Genomic DNA, 16,824 nt, shown 5'->3' with positions numbered 1-16,824 from the left:
AATAAATAGCATGTTAAGTACTTTTTACATAAATTTTAAGTTAAAATTCACAAGTACTTACTGACACATACAAAACAGTATTATGAACTTCCTTTCAGGTGTCTTAGCCATTCTCCTGCTATTCATATATACTGTCTCAAAACAGAAGGCTAATTAAACATAAAGATTTAGAAGTTATCCCAATTACCTCAACTACTTAATTAAAGAGATGTCCTTAATAAGGTATTCTTTAGAGATGAGGATGTGGCTTAGGCACCAGCCTAAGAAGTGGAAGGCCCTGAGTTTAAACGTCAGTACTTCCAAATAAATAAGGAACTTTTGGGCTCAAAAATCATAGAAATGGCATGGCGCCAGTGGCTCACACCTATAATTCTAGCTACTCAGGAGGCTGAGATCTTAGGATCATGGTTCAAAGCTAGCCCAGGCAGGAAAGTCCGTGGGACTCTTATCTCCAGTAAACCACAGAAAACTGGAAGTGGTGCTGTGGCTCAAATGGTAGAGTGCTTGCCTTGAGCTAGAGAGCTGAGGGACAGCATCCAGCGTTCAGGCCCCACAACCTACAAAAAAACAAAAAAAAAAAACTTAGAAATGCTCATATTCCACATTCCCATGTTGCTTCATTCTTAAATAATAAGGTCAGGATTGAATGAGTCAAACAAGACCCTGCAATATGCACTAAAGGTTTACTGTATTACAATATAGACATTAGTTTGTTTTGTTCATTTGTAGCTGATAATAAAAGAAGTTTCTTGACTATCAGGTTGTTTTATAGATAATACCTCCTTGTCATATTAGAGAGAAATGGGCACATAGGGAGAATTTCTGGTATCACGTGTAAATTTATCTCCACTCCACTGATGAGGTTTAGAGGGCTTCTTGAGCTCATTTGCCTTCTACCCCTGCTCCTAACAGAAACAGTTTTGTTTCCTCCTTAGTTACAGATTTATCATCAATAAATTGTTGCTGCACTGCTGCCCACTCTCATACACAAGAAAGAAAGGAAATGTAATGTCATCAGTGCAAACCTAGATGTCAGCCTGGTTGTAGATACTGAGGCAGCTCTCCACTTCAGCTGCTTGGGAACAGGCTTGTGTGTCTTGCACTGTTCAACTGTTATTTGCCACCGGACCTGGTCATCAGTTTCCACCTGTCTCACTCCTGTGGTTTGTTTCTCATTGTGTGCCTATGGTAGACTCAGAAAACAGTAGCTCTGTGTAAGATAATGAAAGACAGGCTTCAACATGAAAAACTTGATCTACCTGAGATGGTGAGCCTCAGGAAAACTACTTAATGGAGATATGATGGCAAGGCCTGTGTGAGATTGGCACCGTAGGCCACCCAGGTATTGTTCCTGGCCAAATAAAACAAATTATTCATTTGAAGGACAGAGATGAATTTATTTTTATAAACTTAAGTTTGAAGTTGTATAGGAGCTTAGAGAGTGCTTTTATTATTTTCATTTTGCTAAGTAGGAGACATAAGATGCAGGCATGTTATTAGGAGATTAAAGACCTCAAGATACAAATAATTCCCAACAGTTCCTAGCAAATGAAAAATAAAACTTGAGTCAAGTGGTAGAAAGTGTGAAGCCCAGAGTTCAAATCACATGTCTGCCAAACAAATGACTAATGGGATGATGCATGGATAAACAAAAAGATAGTTAATAAATAAAACAAATAGTGAATAAACAAAACAGATAGTTAGGGCTGGGAAGGAGGCTCAGTATAGAGTGCTTGCCTGGCATGCATGAGACCCTGGGTTCAATTCCTTAGTATCACATAAGCAGAAAAAGCCAGAAGTGGCTCTGTGGCCCAAATGGTAGAGTGCTAGCCTTGAGCTAAATAGCTGAGGGACAGCGCCCAGGCCCAGAGTTCAGGCCCTACAAACGACCAAAAATAAATAAATAAATAAAAACCAAAACAAAAAAAACAGATAGTTAAAAATAAGATCATTAAGCGATGCACTGGTGGCTAATGCCTATAATCCTAGCTGAGATCTGAGAATCAAGATTTGAAGCCAGTCTAGGCAGGAAAGTCTGTGAGACTGTTATCTCCAGTTAGCCACCAAAAAAGCCAGAAGTACAACTGTGACTCAAGTGGCTAGGGACAGTGCCCAGGCCCTGAGTTGAAGCCTCAAGGCTGGCACACACATAAACAAATAATGATGATGATGATGATGATGATGATGACGACGATGATGATGATGGTGATGATGATGATGACGACGACGACGACGATGACGATAATGATGATGAGGATGATGAATTCTCTTTTGTTAACTCAATTGAGCTTGTAATCTAAGGTCATTGAGTGTGTGTTTGTGTGTGTGTGTGTGTGTGTGTGTGTGTGTGTGTGTGTGTGTGTGTGTGTATACTTGTGCATTGTGCATGCATGTGCATGTATGTGTGTACTGATCCTGGGGCTTGAACTCAGGGCCAGGGATCACTGACTGTTTTTGCTCAAAGCTAACATTCAACCACTTGAGCCATAGCTCGGACTTTCCTGCCCAGACTGGCTCCAGAGTGCGATCCTCAGATCTCAGTCTCCTGGGTTGTTAGGCTTATAAGCAGTAGTCACTGACACTCCGCTTATTACTGGTATTTTAAATACAGGTTGAGCCAGAAAAATCCAAAGTGTCACATAATCCAAAAACTTTTACACCCTGCCACGATGCAACAAGTAGAAAATTCCATACCATGAAACTTTGTTTCATGAATGAAAGTACTAAAAATACTATATAAAGCTACCTTTAAACTGTGTGTTTACAGGGTATATAAAATATAAGTGGACTTCCTGTTTAGACTTAGGTCCCTTCTTCAAGATATCTTATGTATATGCAAGTAGTAAAAAAAAAAAACAAAACAAAACAAAACAAAACAAAAAACTGAGGGGCTGGGAAGGTGGCTCAGTGGTAGAGCACTTGCCTTGCATGCCTGAAGCCCTGGGTTCGATTCCTCAGCACCACATAAGCAAAAAGAAAAAAGCCGGAAGTAGCTCTGTGGCTCAAGTGGTAGAGCACTAGCCTTGAGCTGAAGAGCTGAGGGACAGCGCCCAGGCCCAAAGTTCAGGCCCCACTACCGCACGCAAAAAAATAAAAATAAAAAATCTGAAAAAGTTCCAACCCCAAACATTTCAGATAATGGATATTCACTCTGAGTGAATATGTATACATGTGTGTACACAAAAATACACAGTCATTTAGATATACTGTGCTTTTGCACTGCTACATTCTTAGATACAAGTATAAAAGAAAGGCTCAATTTGTATGCATTTGTGGATATCTGTATACTAAAAATATTCATATACAAAAGAACCTGTGTGTTTGTGTGCACGCACACACCTGTGTGCCTGTGTCCTTGCACATGTGAGCCAGTCCTGGAGCTTGAACTCAGTGCCTGGGCACTGTGTCCCTAAGCTTTTGTGCTCAAGGCTAGTGCTCTACCACTTGAGCCAAGTTTTAGTGTAGTCTTTTTGGTGGTTAATTGGAGGTAAGTCTCATGGGCTTTGGAGCCTAGACTGGCTTCAAAACCTGTGATGCTCAGAACTCAGCCTCCTGAGTAGCGAGGATTGCAGGCATGAACCACCAGTGTCTGGCAAGAGCCATTTTGTTGTTGTTGTTGTTGTTGTTAATGACAGTTTCATTATATAGCCAAAGTTGACCTGGAATTTACTGTGTGGTCCAAAATGGCCTCAAATTTGTAATCCTCTTACTTCAGCCTCCCAAATATTGGGATTAAAGGTGTTCATACCAAGTCTCCTATATGTATCTTCAGTATTTAAAACAATTAACAGATTTGTTTACAAATTATTCTACAAAGAATAATTTTAGAGAGAAGCAAATGAAATCTTTGCTATCTGTATGCATCTGGCAAGAGTTAGACATAGTAACAAGTTTGTTTTATATTGCTTTGGAAAAGAGACTTAAATAAATCCACTTTAAAAAGGGTGTCAGCATCATAACATAAATAAAGAAGGCAGTGTGGTGTAGCTGGGCTCAGCCACACCCCATGGGTGCAATTTCCAGATCACGACTCAGTATTTATGCAATGTAGATAGATGACTGTTGATTATGTGCTTTGGTTTCTTTTATGTGACCTACCTCAGGTGATTGGTAGGATGAATGGTATAGGGCAAAGCTGACCATAGCAAAAGCTCAATAAATGCTGCCCTTATTGTGTGCAGCATGTAAATCTACGCTCTTAATAATCTTTAATTTTTCCATACAGTATTGTCAATTATTGTAAATTGTGCCACACATCTCTAAAAATCGATTGAAATTCTATTCTCACTGAACAAATCCTTCCTTTTTTGCTTCTTCTCCCAGACTCTTGATAGTCACCATTTTTACTTTCTATTTCTATGGTTTTGATTACTTTAGGTACTTTACAAAAGTAGCATAATGTAGGATTTCTCTTTTTGTTTTGTTTTTTGGTCGGGCATGGGGCTTGAACTCTGGGCCCGGGCGCTGTTCCTGAGCTCTTCAGCTCAAGGCAAGCACTTTACCACCTGAGCCACAGTGCCACTTCTGGTTTTCTAGTGGTTTATTGGAGATAAGAGTCTCACAGGGGCTGGGAAGGTGGCTCAGTGGAAGAGCACTTGCCTTGCATGCATGTGGCCCTGAGTTCGATTCCTCAGCACCACATAAGTAAAAAGAAAAAAAGCCAGAAGTGGCGCTGTGGCTCAAGTGGTAGAACGCTTGCCTTGAGCTGAAGAGCTGAGGGACAGCGCCCAGGCCCAGAGTTGAGGCCCCATGACTGGACCCCCCCCCCAAAAAAAAAGAGTCTCACAGACTTTCCTGCCCAGGCTGGCTTTGAACCATGGTCCTCAGACCTTAGCCTCCTATGTAGCTAGGATTACAGGCTTGAGCCACCAGCGTCTGGCTGTAATTAGCTTATTTCACTTATCATAATATCCTCTAGGTTTATTCATATTTTAACATATGGAAGGACTTTCTCCTCTTCTTCCTATTCTTCATCTTTATCTTTTCATGAAAAGAGTGTTAGTATGTAGCCCAGTTTTTTTTTTTTGTTTGTTTGTTTGTTTTTTGCCAGTCCTGGGCTTGAACTCTAGGTCTGGGCGCTGTCCCTCAGCTCTTCAGCTCAAGGCTAGCACTCTACCACTTGAGCCACAGCACCACTTCTGGATTTTTCTGCTTATGTGGTGCTGAGGAATCGAACCCAGGGCCTCATGCATGCAAGGCAAGTGCTCTACCACTGAGCCATCTTCCCAGCCCGCCCAGTTTTTTTTTAAGGAGACATAAGCTGTTCCTCATATATAATAATCAAAGGAAAAATAAAGATAAAAATAAAGTCTTGTCATTACTGACAAACATTGCGAATGGAAGACCCCCAAGGACACCATACAGTGAGACAAAGGCCTTTGGAAGTATGTGAACAGCTACCCTCACCCTCGCTGGGTTTCCAGAGTTTTCTAGCATCAGAGGCTTACACAAAAGTCAAAGTGTATTAGCACTGAACAGCTCTCATCAGCCTGTAGTAGTCAGGTCAGTGATTAGTGGCTTACATAATCAAGAAAACACGTTGTCCCTGTATGTTAACATATTACCTGTGACTTTGTATATTGTGTAATAGGAACACTATCCAAATTAGAGCTGAATCAACTGTGGAGACAATGATGTCTCATGTATTTGCCCCACCAGAGTATGAAAGGGGATACAAAACAACATCGACCAACTCAAATAGAGATCGAAATTTGCTACTTTATCTCCCTTGGTTCTCGAAAGTGAATTTACCAGAGCTCTTTTATTACAGAGAGAGTTGTCAGCTCTGTTCCCCTCCAGCAAGCCTAAGTGAAAACTAAAAGGAGTGCTTTCTGGAAGGTTTTTTTTTTTTTGCTTACAGAATTTAATCTCTGACTAGTATTATCTTTCTGGTATGAGAATCCAAATCTTGCTTCCTTGTGACCTTCCAAGCAGCAGTCTGTGTTCTATCAGAAATCCCTCCTTCCCACCCACGAGCGCCCTGTGTGGTGGCAGGAGGAGGGCCTTCCCAGTCCTTTGCCTGGGACAATGCCAACCCTCAAACTGTGGTTTCCTCAGCCTTCTTGCTGCAGTGTGGCTGTTTCCCACACATGCCCAGCAGAGCAGCAAGAGTCATGTATATATTGACCAGGTCAGTAGAATCAGTCCTCAGTCGTCCAGCTCTGTCACTCCAGGACACACGGGAACAGTTCACACACTGTCTCTGCCTGACTCTAACCTGTATCCACAGTTCACTTGGAAATTATATACACAGAACCTCTGTCCTTTTGGAATGACTATCAGGACAAAACAGTTAATGTAATCTGTGGTCAGTAGAGTTGCAGGATTGGGCTAAGAAAGGGTAGGGGAACACAGGAAGGCTCATGTTTGCCTGTCTAAATTCATTCAGAGACATGCCCACTTTTAACATAGTCCCAGTGTTGTCCTAGGTTGCTTTGTATCAAATTTGATTAACCTGGGCTTTACCAGGACACCTGAGGACTCATCTCATTACTGACTCTAGGATTGCAGGTGGTGTACAACTGTAATCACTTCAGTGGTCACTCACTGTGTTGACCACTACAAGTCATAATGTAGAGCCTTTTACTGTACTGGAAAGAGGATCTGCTTCTTGTCTGTTGTATTGAGGCTTAAGCAAGTTTGAATGTGTGGTAGACTGAGAATCAGCTCTCATAGCAGGATTCCATTTGTAACAAGATCCCCCATCCCTGCATCAATGGGTTAATAAACAAGTTACAGGGACTTTTCTCATATGATTAGAAACCTGAAGCTAGGTTCTTTCAGACTCCATGGTGACATCAGAAACCTACTTTTCCTTCTGTCTCTATCCTCTACAGTGAATCCTTTCATTCTGGGCCTGACCCATCTCTAGCTAATTCTGTGTTCTCCATTAGGAAGAACTGTAAGGGAAAAAAGATAGGAACCAACCAAGTAAGCTTTCTTTAAGAGTTTTCCTAAAACATCTCATGGGCCATAACTGTGTCATATGATTATCTCTAAAGACAAAAGAGAGTAGATTGTGTTGTTGTTGTTGTTTCAAGCTAAGCATGCATTATCTAAACAGAATCAAAATTTAGGAAGAACAGGTAAAAGGATAGTATCCAGGCAAGTGTCAGTCTCCTAAGCACTAAGCCCTAACTTACTTCAGTTGTTAGGTAAAATTAAGGATTGACTTTACATAGAATATTAAAGTCTAAGGTCTTCACACAAGATTTACACCTTTAGAAAGAGGAACTTATTTTTGCTTAGGATCTACCAAGAGCTTATTTAAAATAATGTAATAGTTACTATTCAAAATCCAGAAAATGGTGCTGTTTAAAAATTACATCTATATATTAGCACACATTTGCCTGTCTTCTTGTATAGAAATTTGAGTTATTGCTTTAACAAATTATAATAGTTGGGATATTTTGCTGGTCTCTCCGTAATGTTTATTTAGCACCTGGGCACAACCATGTACAAACCACTCATGTACAACTTGGGTTGTACAGAAGAGCAGTACATTCATCAGTGGTTATAGTGCAAAGGGAGAATGGCTAAGCTGTGATAAGACATGCAAATAAAATTTTATAAGGGTTCAGGAGAGGGAAAAATGTTTCTGCAAGAGAGGATTGAGTAAATTATCTGGGATCCTAAACATATGTTTTTATTTTAAGAGTTTGCTTTCATAGCTAGTGAGTATCATTGTAAGACCAGAAAAAGATGTTGGAAAAATGCATAACCAACTACCATTCACAAAGGATTACTTCTAGGTAGCTTGTATGCCATCCCATCCTTCAGTTAATGAGGGGGAGGTTTGGGAAGGAATGGATAAATTCTTGGGTATCCATTGTGTGCCTAGTGCTCCAACTTATTTCAAGAAACCTTAATGGAATGCTGGATTAGACTGAACTTCCTTCAGTATCCCACAATCCAGCAGAGCAGTTATAATTGCTTATGAGAAAGCAAAGCTGAAGCTCAAAGAGGTTAATTTACTTGAGCAGATCACCCAGTTTGTGAGTAACCAGACTTCTCTTTGAGCCCAGGCACATTTGACAAAAAAAAAAAAAATCATGTTCTTTCCATTTTAGCCTGGGTCTCTCTCTGCCTCTTGTAGCCAAGACTAAATAGTCTCTTCTTCAAATCTAGTCTGTAGCAAATTCTACACCCCACTGGTTGAAACTGGGGCTTCACATAGTTATTTTCACTCTGCTCAGAGCTCATTTGTTACCTGCTTAAATGCTATCACAACTCTTTTTAAAATAATTGATATGTTTTTATAATAAGTAACTACAGAGTATAAAATTTAAGATACAAATTTATTAATAGCAAAGTATTAATCCCACTTCTATCTACCTTGATCCCTAAAGAGCTCTTTGCCATGGAAATTACTATTTTTTGGTATATCCTACCAGAATTGCCCTGTGCAAATACATGTGTGTGTGTGTGTGTGTGTGTGTATTAGTGTGTTGCATGTGTGTGTGTGTGTGGTTTCCCTTCTTTTAATTAGAATAGGTGCTTATTATAAACATGGTTCTCAAAACTTGTCCTTTCTCCTCTTTCTTCTTTCTGTCACTTAGATATCCCATAAAGATTTTGATAAAAAGAAAAAATTGATGAATTTGGAAATATGGTTTTAGTTAAGTTGTCTCCATGGTACATTTTTTGAGTAGTTCTTATTGATAGCAATTTCCTCCTAACATTACAGATATTCCTCACTGAAGAGTATTTTGTGGATAAAATGTAGCTCATTAGTGGATACCTGCTTATCATGTGCAAGGCTCTGGGTTCAATCTCTTAGCACCACAAACAAAGAGGATGGGAAGAAAAAGGAAAGAAAGGAAAGGAAATGGGAGGAGGAAGCATAGTGTTCTTACATCTGATTTCTTCAGCCCTCATTCTGACTTTGGTCTTCTTGCTTTCTTACACGAGGCATCCCCTGGGACAGCACATTCCTGCCTCCCTTCCTCCTGCCTGTTGGTCCTCTCCCATAGGTTTTGGGACCTTAGGTAGGGAAACTGAAGTTGAAAAGAAGGGGTTTGTATCAGAACTAGTCCCAGAAGCTTGGCTTATCTCTGGGAGCTTTAGTGACTGTACCATAGAAGTTTGCTAAGCAATCTGGACTCCATGGCCTTCCACTAAAAAACCTTCTTATATTCACATGTTTTTTTAAAAATTCTTTTTGGGTCAGACATGAAGAAGAATTAATAAAGTCCTTTTGTTTATCCTTCAGGTAGTTTGCTGAAGTGAGGGAGCATTTGGTTTAAAAGTCCTTAGATCCTCTTAACTATCAAATCACCTATTTTTTTGTCAAGCATTTTAATCAAAGATCTCCACATGAGATCCCTCCATTCTTCTTATTTCTGCCTCCCCAGACCTCTGGACTCATTTCTTGGAAATGGGACATCCCAAGGCATGAGAAGGGCCAGTGGACATTTTTCTGAATCTTCCTAATTCATCTTTTAAATCTGAAAAAATTAAAATTGAGCTGAGATCTGGTTGATTATGCCTGTAATCCTAGCTACTCAGGAGGCTTGGATCTGAAGATTGTGGTTCAATCCCCAGGATCAGCACCAAAACAAATTAATAACAATGCAAATATATAAAGGACAAAAGTAATATTAGTGACACCTAACTAAAAGGTTAATCTTTCTTTTTTTAATATTTTTTATTGTAAAGATACTGTACAGAGGGATTACAGTTACATGAGTAAGGCAATGAGTACTTTTCCTATGGAGCATTGTTATCCCTCCTTTGTTTTTCTCCTGTAAAAGGTTAATCTCTTTGGAGCTCTCATCTCATTCTACCAGGCCTAGCATGATGAAAATTCCATTCCTCCCATCTTAGCATATCATAACTACCAACAGAAGCCAATTTCAAGAAATGCTTTCACAGAAGTAGAGTTGTGGCTTGAATGGTTGAGTGTCTGCATTGAACAAAAAGGCCATGCAGGAACTTGAAGCCCTGAGTTCAAGCCTCAGTACAGCATACACATACTCATACACAAATGCTTTTAATTAAAAGTACTATGTATTTCATTGATTATATTATTTTTCTCTTAATGTGGCTTCATGTTTTTATGATACACATTGGCAGAAGTACTGATCATATTGAAGGACTAGTAACAAATTTGTGACACACACAATCCCTACTGTTAATGAAGTAAATAGGTATAAGAACTTGTACAGTATCTACTCAAAGAAAGTATGCCTCTACCTCCTGCAGATCTATGTACCTCCCTGATCTGTTGTGGAGGTTTTATACATTTATTTGTAGGTCTATCCTCTTGCCAAATTACCTTTGTGTTGATTTTTTATTCATATAATGACTGGTATTCATATAGTAGTTTTACTTTATTTTTTACTCACATATTAATGTAAGCAATTTTTAAAGTTATTTTCTTTTTTTAGCATGTATATTATATATATATATGTGTGTGTGTGTGTATATATAATATATATTTTTAAATTTTTATTTATTTGATCAACTCCTTTGTACCAGTAAAGACAATAAAAAATATACTTAAGCCAGGCACTGGGGGGCTCACACCTGTAATCCCAGCTACTTAGGAGGCTATCTGAGGATCTCCGTTCAAAGCTAGCTCCAGGCACGACAGTCCATGAGACTCTTATCTCCAATAAACCACCAGAAAACTGGAAGTGGTGCTGTGGCTCAAGTGGTAGAGCACTTGCCTTGAGCTGAAAAGCTGAGGGACAGCACCCAAGCATGCTATTTATCTTTTGACTTTGGTAAATTTATAAAAGGGCATCCAAATTTATAAAAAGGCATACTTGCTAGCCCAGGGATATACCTAATAAAACAGTATAAAGAAGGTACTTTATAAACCTCAAACACTATACTAATAGCAAAGGTACACTTAACAATTCCTAATTTTTTTTTTGGTGGGGGGTATTGGTTGTGGGGCTTGAACTCTGGGCCTGGGTGCTGTCCCTCAGCTCTTCAGCTCAAGGCAAGTGCTCTACCACTTGAGCTACAGCACCACTTCAGTTTTCTGGTTGTTTATTGGAGATAAGAGTCTCATGGACTGTCGTGCCTGGAGCTAGCTTTGAACCGAGATCCTTAGATCTCAGCCTCCTAAGTAGCTGGGATTACAGGTGTGACCCCCGGTGCCTGGCTTAAGATTATCTTTACTGGTACAAAGGAGTTGATCAAATATAAATTTTATGTTAGTCTTTCAGTCAGTAGGATGTTACTATGCTAGAATTCTAGAAACAATCCTCAAGGCCCTGTATGGTCTGCTTTTTGTCCTGGTCTCATCTCTGCAGTCTGTTGGCTCATAGTGCCCTAGCCATATGGCTTCTTCCCTTTCTTCCAACTTCAAACTATCTAGAGTTAAGAATGCTAGGATGGACTTGTCCCAAATTTGACTCTGTTTCTGGTACTTAACACCCAGAAGGAGGAAACATTCATTAAACATTCACTGAATTTAACAAGAAAGGAAGCTAAGACTGTGAAACCAAATGGTTTTTTATGTCCATGGCCAGTGACTTCTAGGCCAGTGTCCTTTCAACAAGACAACCACAACTCAGCTTCAAGAGACTCCCTTCTCTGAATCCTAGACCTGTTTTAATAGTTTCTTTTGCTCTTTGCATGGCTTTAGGATTTTAGTTACATACAGAAAATGGGTATGAAGTGAATCTCAGTCAATCTTTTTTTTCTCTCTTGCTTACAGGCAATCTTTGGCAACCAAACATTCCCTAGCTCCAATTTATGGACAATGAATAATGGTGCAGGCTGCAGAATTTCAAGTGCCACACCTGGTGGCCAGAAGCCAACCACTCTGCCACAAAAAGTGGTGCCACCTCCAAGTTCCTCCTCCCTGCTCCCTAAACCCCCATCTAATCACAAACAAATGCTCAGAAAGGCAACATCCCAGAGAGCTTCCAAGTAAGTTTTTCTGATCATTATCTGTTCAATTTCTTCAAAATTGTATTAATTCTAAGCTAATGGTAGTTTTTATGAAGTTTTTAAGACCACATGGATTGAAAACCAGAATACTTGATGGGTAATAATGGTTAACTTTGGACTCAACCATGGCTCCAAATTGCTATCACCTGGGAGCAATGGCAGCATTTTAGTGACTGACAATGCTATGGCTGGACAGCTATTGCTCTTTTCTTTTCCCCCCCAGTCCTTGAACTCAGGGCCTGGCCACTGCCCCTGAACTTTTTTCTCGAGGCTAGAACTCTACCACTTGAGCCACAGTGCCACTTCTGCCTTTTTCTGATTTTGTGGTACTGAGGAATCAAACCAGGGCTTCATGAATGCTAGGCAAGCAATCTACCACATTCCTAGCTGTTGCTCTTTTAGGTTCCCCAGGTGACAGAAGAGAGTTGTCCTCTGGCAGGATCTGTAAGCTTAGATAAAAACATTTAAGTATTCTTCATGTATCTTCTCTTAGTTACTATACAAAATCAAATCATTTTAATTTCATAAAGAATTTAACATCAGGTCAGACGCCAGTGGCTCATGCCTGTAATCCTAACTACTTTGGAGGCTGAGATCTGAAGATCACAGTTCTAAGTCAGCCTATGCAGGAAAGTCCATGAGCCTCTTATCCTCAATTAACTACCAGAAAAGTAGAAGTGGCACTGTGGCTTGGAGTGGTATTGTGCTAGTCTTGAGCACAAAAGCTCAGGGACAGCAGCACCCAGGCCCTGAGCTCAAGCAAACCCCAGGACCAACTTGTTGATTCAAGGTTAGGCCTTTGAATGGAAAGACAAGATTAAGGTCATTTACACAATTAAATTAATTGACATTAGTCCACAAGCTGTAGAAACACTATTTCTTGTACCTTTTATAGTCTTATGTTTTTTTCTACCAAAAAAAAAAAAAAAGAATTCCACAAATCAAATTATTGTCACACACCTTCACTCTCCTTCCAGCCCTTGTTTTAGCTAGTGAACTTATAACAGACTGTTAAAGCCATTTGCTTTTAGCAACCTTTCTCCAGGTTAAAACCAAGGACTTTTCAGCAGTATGTGGTGGAGGCAGGCATTTTCTGCTATATAGACCCTAGAGGGTCCTTACATACTTGCTCACATTAAGGCTCCTCATTAATTTATCCTTCCTAAGTTCAATTTTAGTTTTAAGAAAGAATCCTAGGGTCTAGAAAATAGTTTTTTTCTCTTAATGGGTGAATCAAATTCTATATTCAAATAGAAAAGAATCTATTTACGGCTCTTTTAATCCTATTGCTACCATTATTCATTTATCCAGCAAATACTTACTCTGTGCCTGCTAAGTACCAAGCACTGTTCAAAGAAGAGTTGGCATTGTAATGCCTGCAGATCTCTCCAGAGCAGTAATGAGGAATGCTACAGCCTGTGGTTGAATACTGATAACAGATGGATAGAAAGGAAGTTGTATGTCCTCCCAACCTGGAAAGAGGAGTTAAATCTCTAATGGTATAGTCCGTGGAGCCAGACTACTTCCATTCACACTGCATTCCATTCACATCCCTAACATCACTAACCTGATACCTTTGGCAAGTTATGTTAATTTCTTGGCCTCAGTTTCCTCATTTGTAACAATAGGACAGAGTAGTTTGTAAGTCAGTGGATAAATATGAACAGAGATAAATGTATATAAAGCCTGGCTCACACTAGAACTCAACCAACAGGCCTTAGTCACCCTCGGATACATGCTAAAGCCACATTGTCCTCTGCAGAGTGGAGAGGCCCACAGTAACCAGAGAATCAGTGAGTTGAAAGTAACTGTTAAACCTGCCAGTATGCTCCTTGTTTGTGGACTCCCAAGTTATTGCCGGTACCCTGAGATAGCTGGTGGACTGGTGGGGAGATGATGATGGCCCTTGGTGGCCTGTGTAGCTGGCTGGTGGACTGGACTTGTTGGGGAGGTGAACTTGGGCAGCAACTGCTCTCTCTCCTGGCAGAAGATGTGGTAGCCTCCTAGGTGGAGTTGCAGCCCTTTGTACAAATTTTGCTTTGCTGCATTTTTGTGGTTTCTTCTCTATGACAAGCAGGAGTGTGGGAAAACCGGAAACAGCTCAACATCAAAAATTCACAGAAGGGAGGAAAAAAGCAAAGATTTCTTCAGACTTTAAGAAATATAATCCAAGTATCAAAAGGCATGCTGTGAGGCACTGTTCCAGGAAATAGTTTCCAATTTGCCTTTAAAACTCTAGCACAAGCCTGTGGAGCTAAGTTAGCACTAATGGGGACCTTAATATTCTCCTGCATGGAAAATGTCCGGGGTTGTGAAGGCCCCACAGATATTTTCAAGTATTCTAGCTTTCAGAAAAAGAAATAGAATAGATTTCCATCTGAATGGACTCAAGGAAAATCTCCCTCTATTAAATATTCAGATACACTTTTAAATAAGCTTAATATTAATTTTAGGTTTACAGAAAAGTAGTAAGTCTAGTACAGAGAGTTTCTATGTACCCCTCACCCAGGTTTCCCATTGTTAACATCTTCCCCTGCCATGGGAAATAACCCTTAGTATGTTATTGCTATTGTGATCTGTACTTTTACTTTACTTGGATCATTGAAGTGACTGAATCCAGATTTTTTTTTTATGACCCCTGGAAGATCCTGAGTACCAGAATCCTCCAGGTATTTTTATTCTTCTAAAGAGATAGTTGTTCTTATATAACAGAACAGCTTAACTAACATATCTGTGATTCCATTTCATATTTTAAAATTAAAATATAAATAGCACCTGCCTCTTGGTGGGAAAAACAATTGAGTTAATGAATGTCAAGCACAGTTACCAGCACCAATACTTAATAGATGCTAAACAAGTATTAGATGTAGTTATGAATAATACCAAGACTGTGTTTCAAAAGTTTTTCAAAAAAAATTTTTTTTATTTCTGCCTCCCAAATGTATTGTTTCATTTGCTTGGATCTTATTGTAGCCTTTATTCTAGCCTGGTTCAGATTAATCAGGAGCCCTCAGTAATGACTGGTGGGACTGAGTCACACTCAGGAATGCCATAGTGGCCCCAGGAGACACAGCTAATGAGAAGTTGTAGTGAGGATTTGACCATGCCAAGCCCTGTGTCTTTGGGTTGAACTTCAAACTTCTTCTAGCACAGAAGTTGGCATTAGATAGATAGAGAAGCAATTTCCAAGAGCATCAAAGTTTCCACATCCTAGAGGGTTGTGTTCGGAGAACAATAGAACATAAAAGATGGAATGTGTGGATTTGGTGCACAGGGAATTGAGAATCACAACAGCGGGGTCCTATTTCTTTATGATAATTTTCAAGTCGCCTTCTGAATGCAGGTTTCATTTTCCCATCTGTAAAACAGAAACCACTGTCCCTACTGAATAATTAACCAAAATAGCTTGTCAATTCCGTTGAAAGCTTTTTTATGAGCACATTTGTCTTTTAATCCTGGTGCTTTGCAGCCATTTTTCTGATCCTCTCTTGGCCCAGCAATTCTTATTAGGTTCTCAAACTATTAGGTTCTCAAACTCATATTTCCTTTCCATATACCCTGTTTGCCAGTTCCATGAAGAGAATAATTTAGAATTTTCTTTCCTCACTTCTCTCTTGCTTGCTTTGACTATTTCCATAGTGCCAGTAGCCTTTCTCGACCTCCTCAGACCTTCCTTTCTAAACTATTTCTTATAGTCCAAGAAGTAGGCTAAATTAAGAGGATTGACAGCTTACGTGTTACCTTAGGAACTTGCATCCCAACTATCTTCTTTCTATGTTACCTTTAACTATACTGATACTCCCCAGGAAATATGGAGAAAGAATCCCATCTGAGGAGACTGAAGTTTACTCAGAAAAACTCATAGATTGCAGATTAATTTTAAAGGGGCCAAAGCTGTTACAACTTGGGAGATTTCTCTGACTAAAGGAACCAGACAGGCCAGGCTTGTTGGCTCAGAGGTAGAGCATACACTTAGAATGTGTGAGACACTGGGTCTGGTCCCAACAAAAGGTAGAATAGGAGAGGTGAGGATGAAGAGGGCTAAGGAAACAGAAAAGGAGGGTCAGACTAACTTCATTCCCTTTCTCTACAGAGCTCATTGCCTTTCCCTCAACATCAGAGTGAGCTCAGTGGAAATTGAAGATGACTACTGTTCTGTGTCAGCACCCAGGACAGTGGAATCTATTAAGGGCTGTGGAGGATTAAGAGGAAGGCAAGCAGTGAGAGCCAAGTAGCCCAGTAAAACCAAATACCATTAATGTGCCCCAAACATGGGTGAGGTCAGCAATATGATAGACAGTGCTCAGAGATTAATGTCAGAAGAATATAAAAACATACATAATATACTTTATATATCTTCTTTTTATCATGTGAGCCATTACAGTGAGGAGATTCTAGGACAAACTAATCAGGAGTTATTATATTAGTATGAGCGTAGAAGCTGTCAAATTAGAGATTAACTATTATCAGTCCTCCTGTTAGCCTCTTATTACATGTAGTCTAAAGAAACATGATTGAATCTGTGACGTGTCCATCCTTAAATTTAGGTTTCTCTGGCTCTTCTGCATTTCCAACATATGTAATTATAAAGTTTTCATGTTGGGAAATAAAGGAATGGAGGCATGGTGTGGGATTACGAGTGTGGCAAGGCTACAAAGGCAGTCAGTGGCCAAGCCAGAATTGGCTTCATACCACTAGAGACCACTTGTGCCATTGTCTCTACCAGTCCATCTGTACAGCAAATGCAGAGTCATCATCCTAAATGTTGCTTTGATGAAAGCACAAACTTATTCCTCTTTCTTTCCACACCAATTTTACCACTTGAATGACCAATGAAGTACTCAAAAGAAGGAAGATTTAGCGCCACTCTTAAGGTGGGAGGTGTTGGGGGATTCCTGGTAGGTTCTGCATGGAAGG

General features: G+C 39.8%; 1 protein-coding gene across 22 annotated transcripts in view; it reads left to right on the top strand.

The window, feature by feature from the left end:
- Positions 1-16,824, top strand: part of Ttll5 (tubulin tyrosine ligase like 5) — a 242,939-nt gene that overhangs the window by 186,958 nt on the left and 39,157 nt on the right. For all 22 annotated transcript variants that reach the window (XM_070029485.1, XM_070029462.1, XM_070029431.1 and 19 more), the window contains one exon: positions 11,672-11,886. In XM_070029485.1, coding sequence (XP_069885586.1) covers positions 11,672-11,886 — 215 coding nt within the window. The remainder of the gene's footprint in view (positions 1-11,671; positions 11,887-16,824) is intronic.

The sequence above is a fragment of the Dipodomys merriami genome, unplaced genomic scaffold (genome assembly GCF_024711535.1).
Source record: "Dipodomys merriami isolate MVZ:Mamm:240054 unplaced genomic scaffold, mDipMer1.0.p SCAF_1, whole genome shotgun sequence".
NCBI lineage: Eukaryota > Metazoa > Chordata > Mammalia > Rodentia > Heteromyidae > Dipodomys > Dipodomys merriami.
The sequence above is the reverse complement of the archived record's forward strand: the minus strand, read 5'-3'. Positions and strand labels throughout refer to the sequence as shown.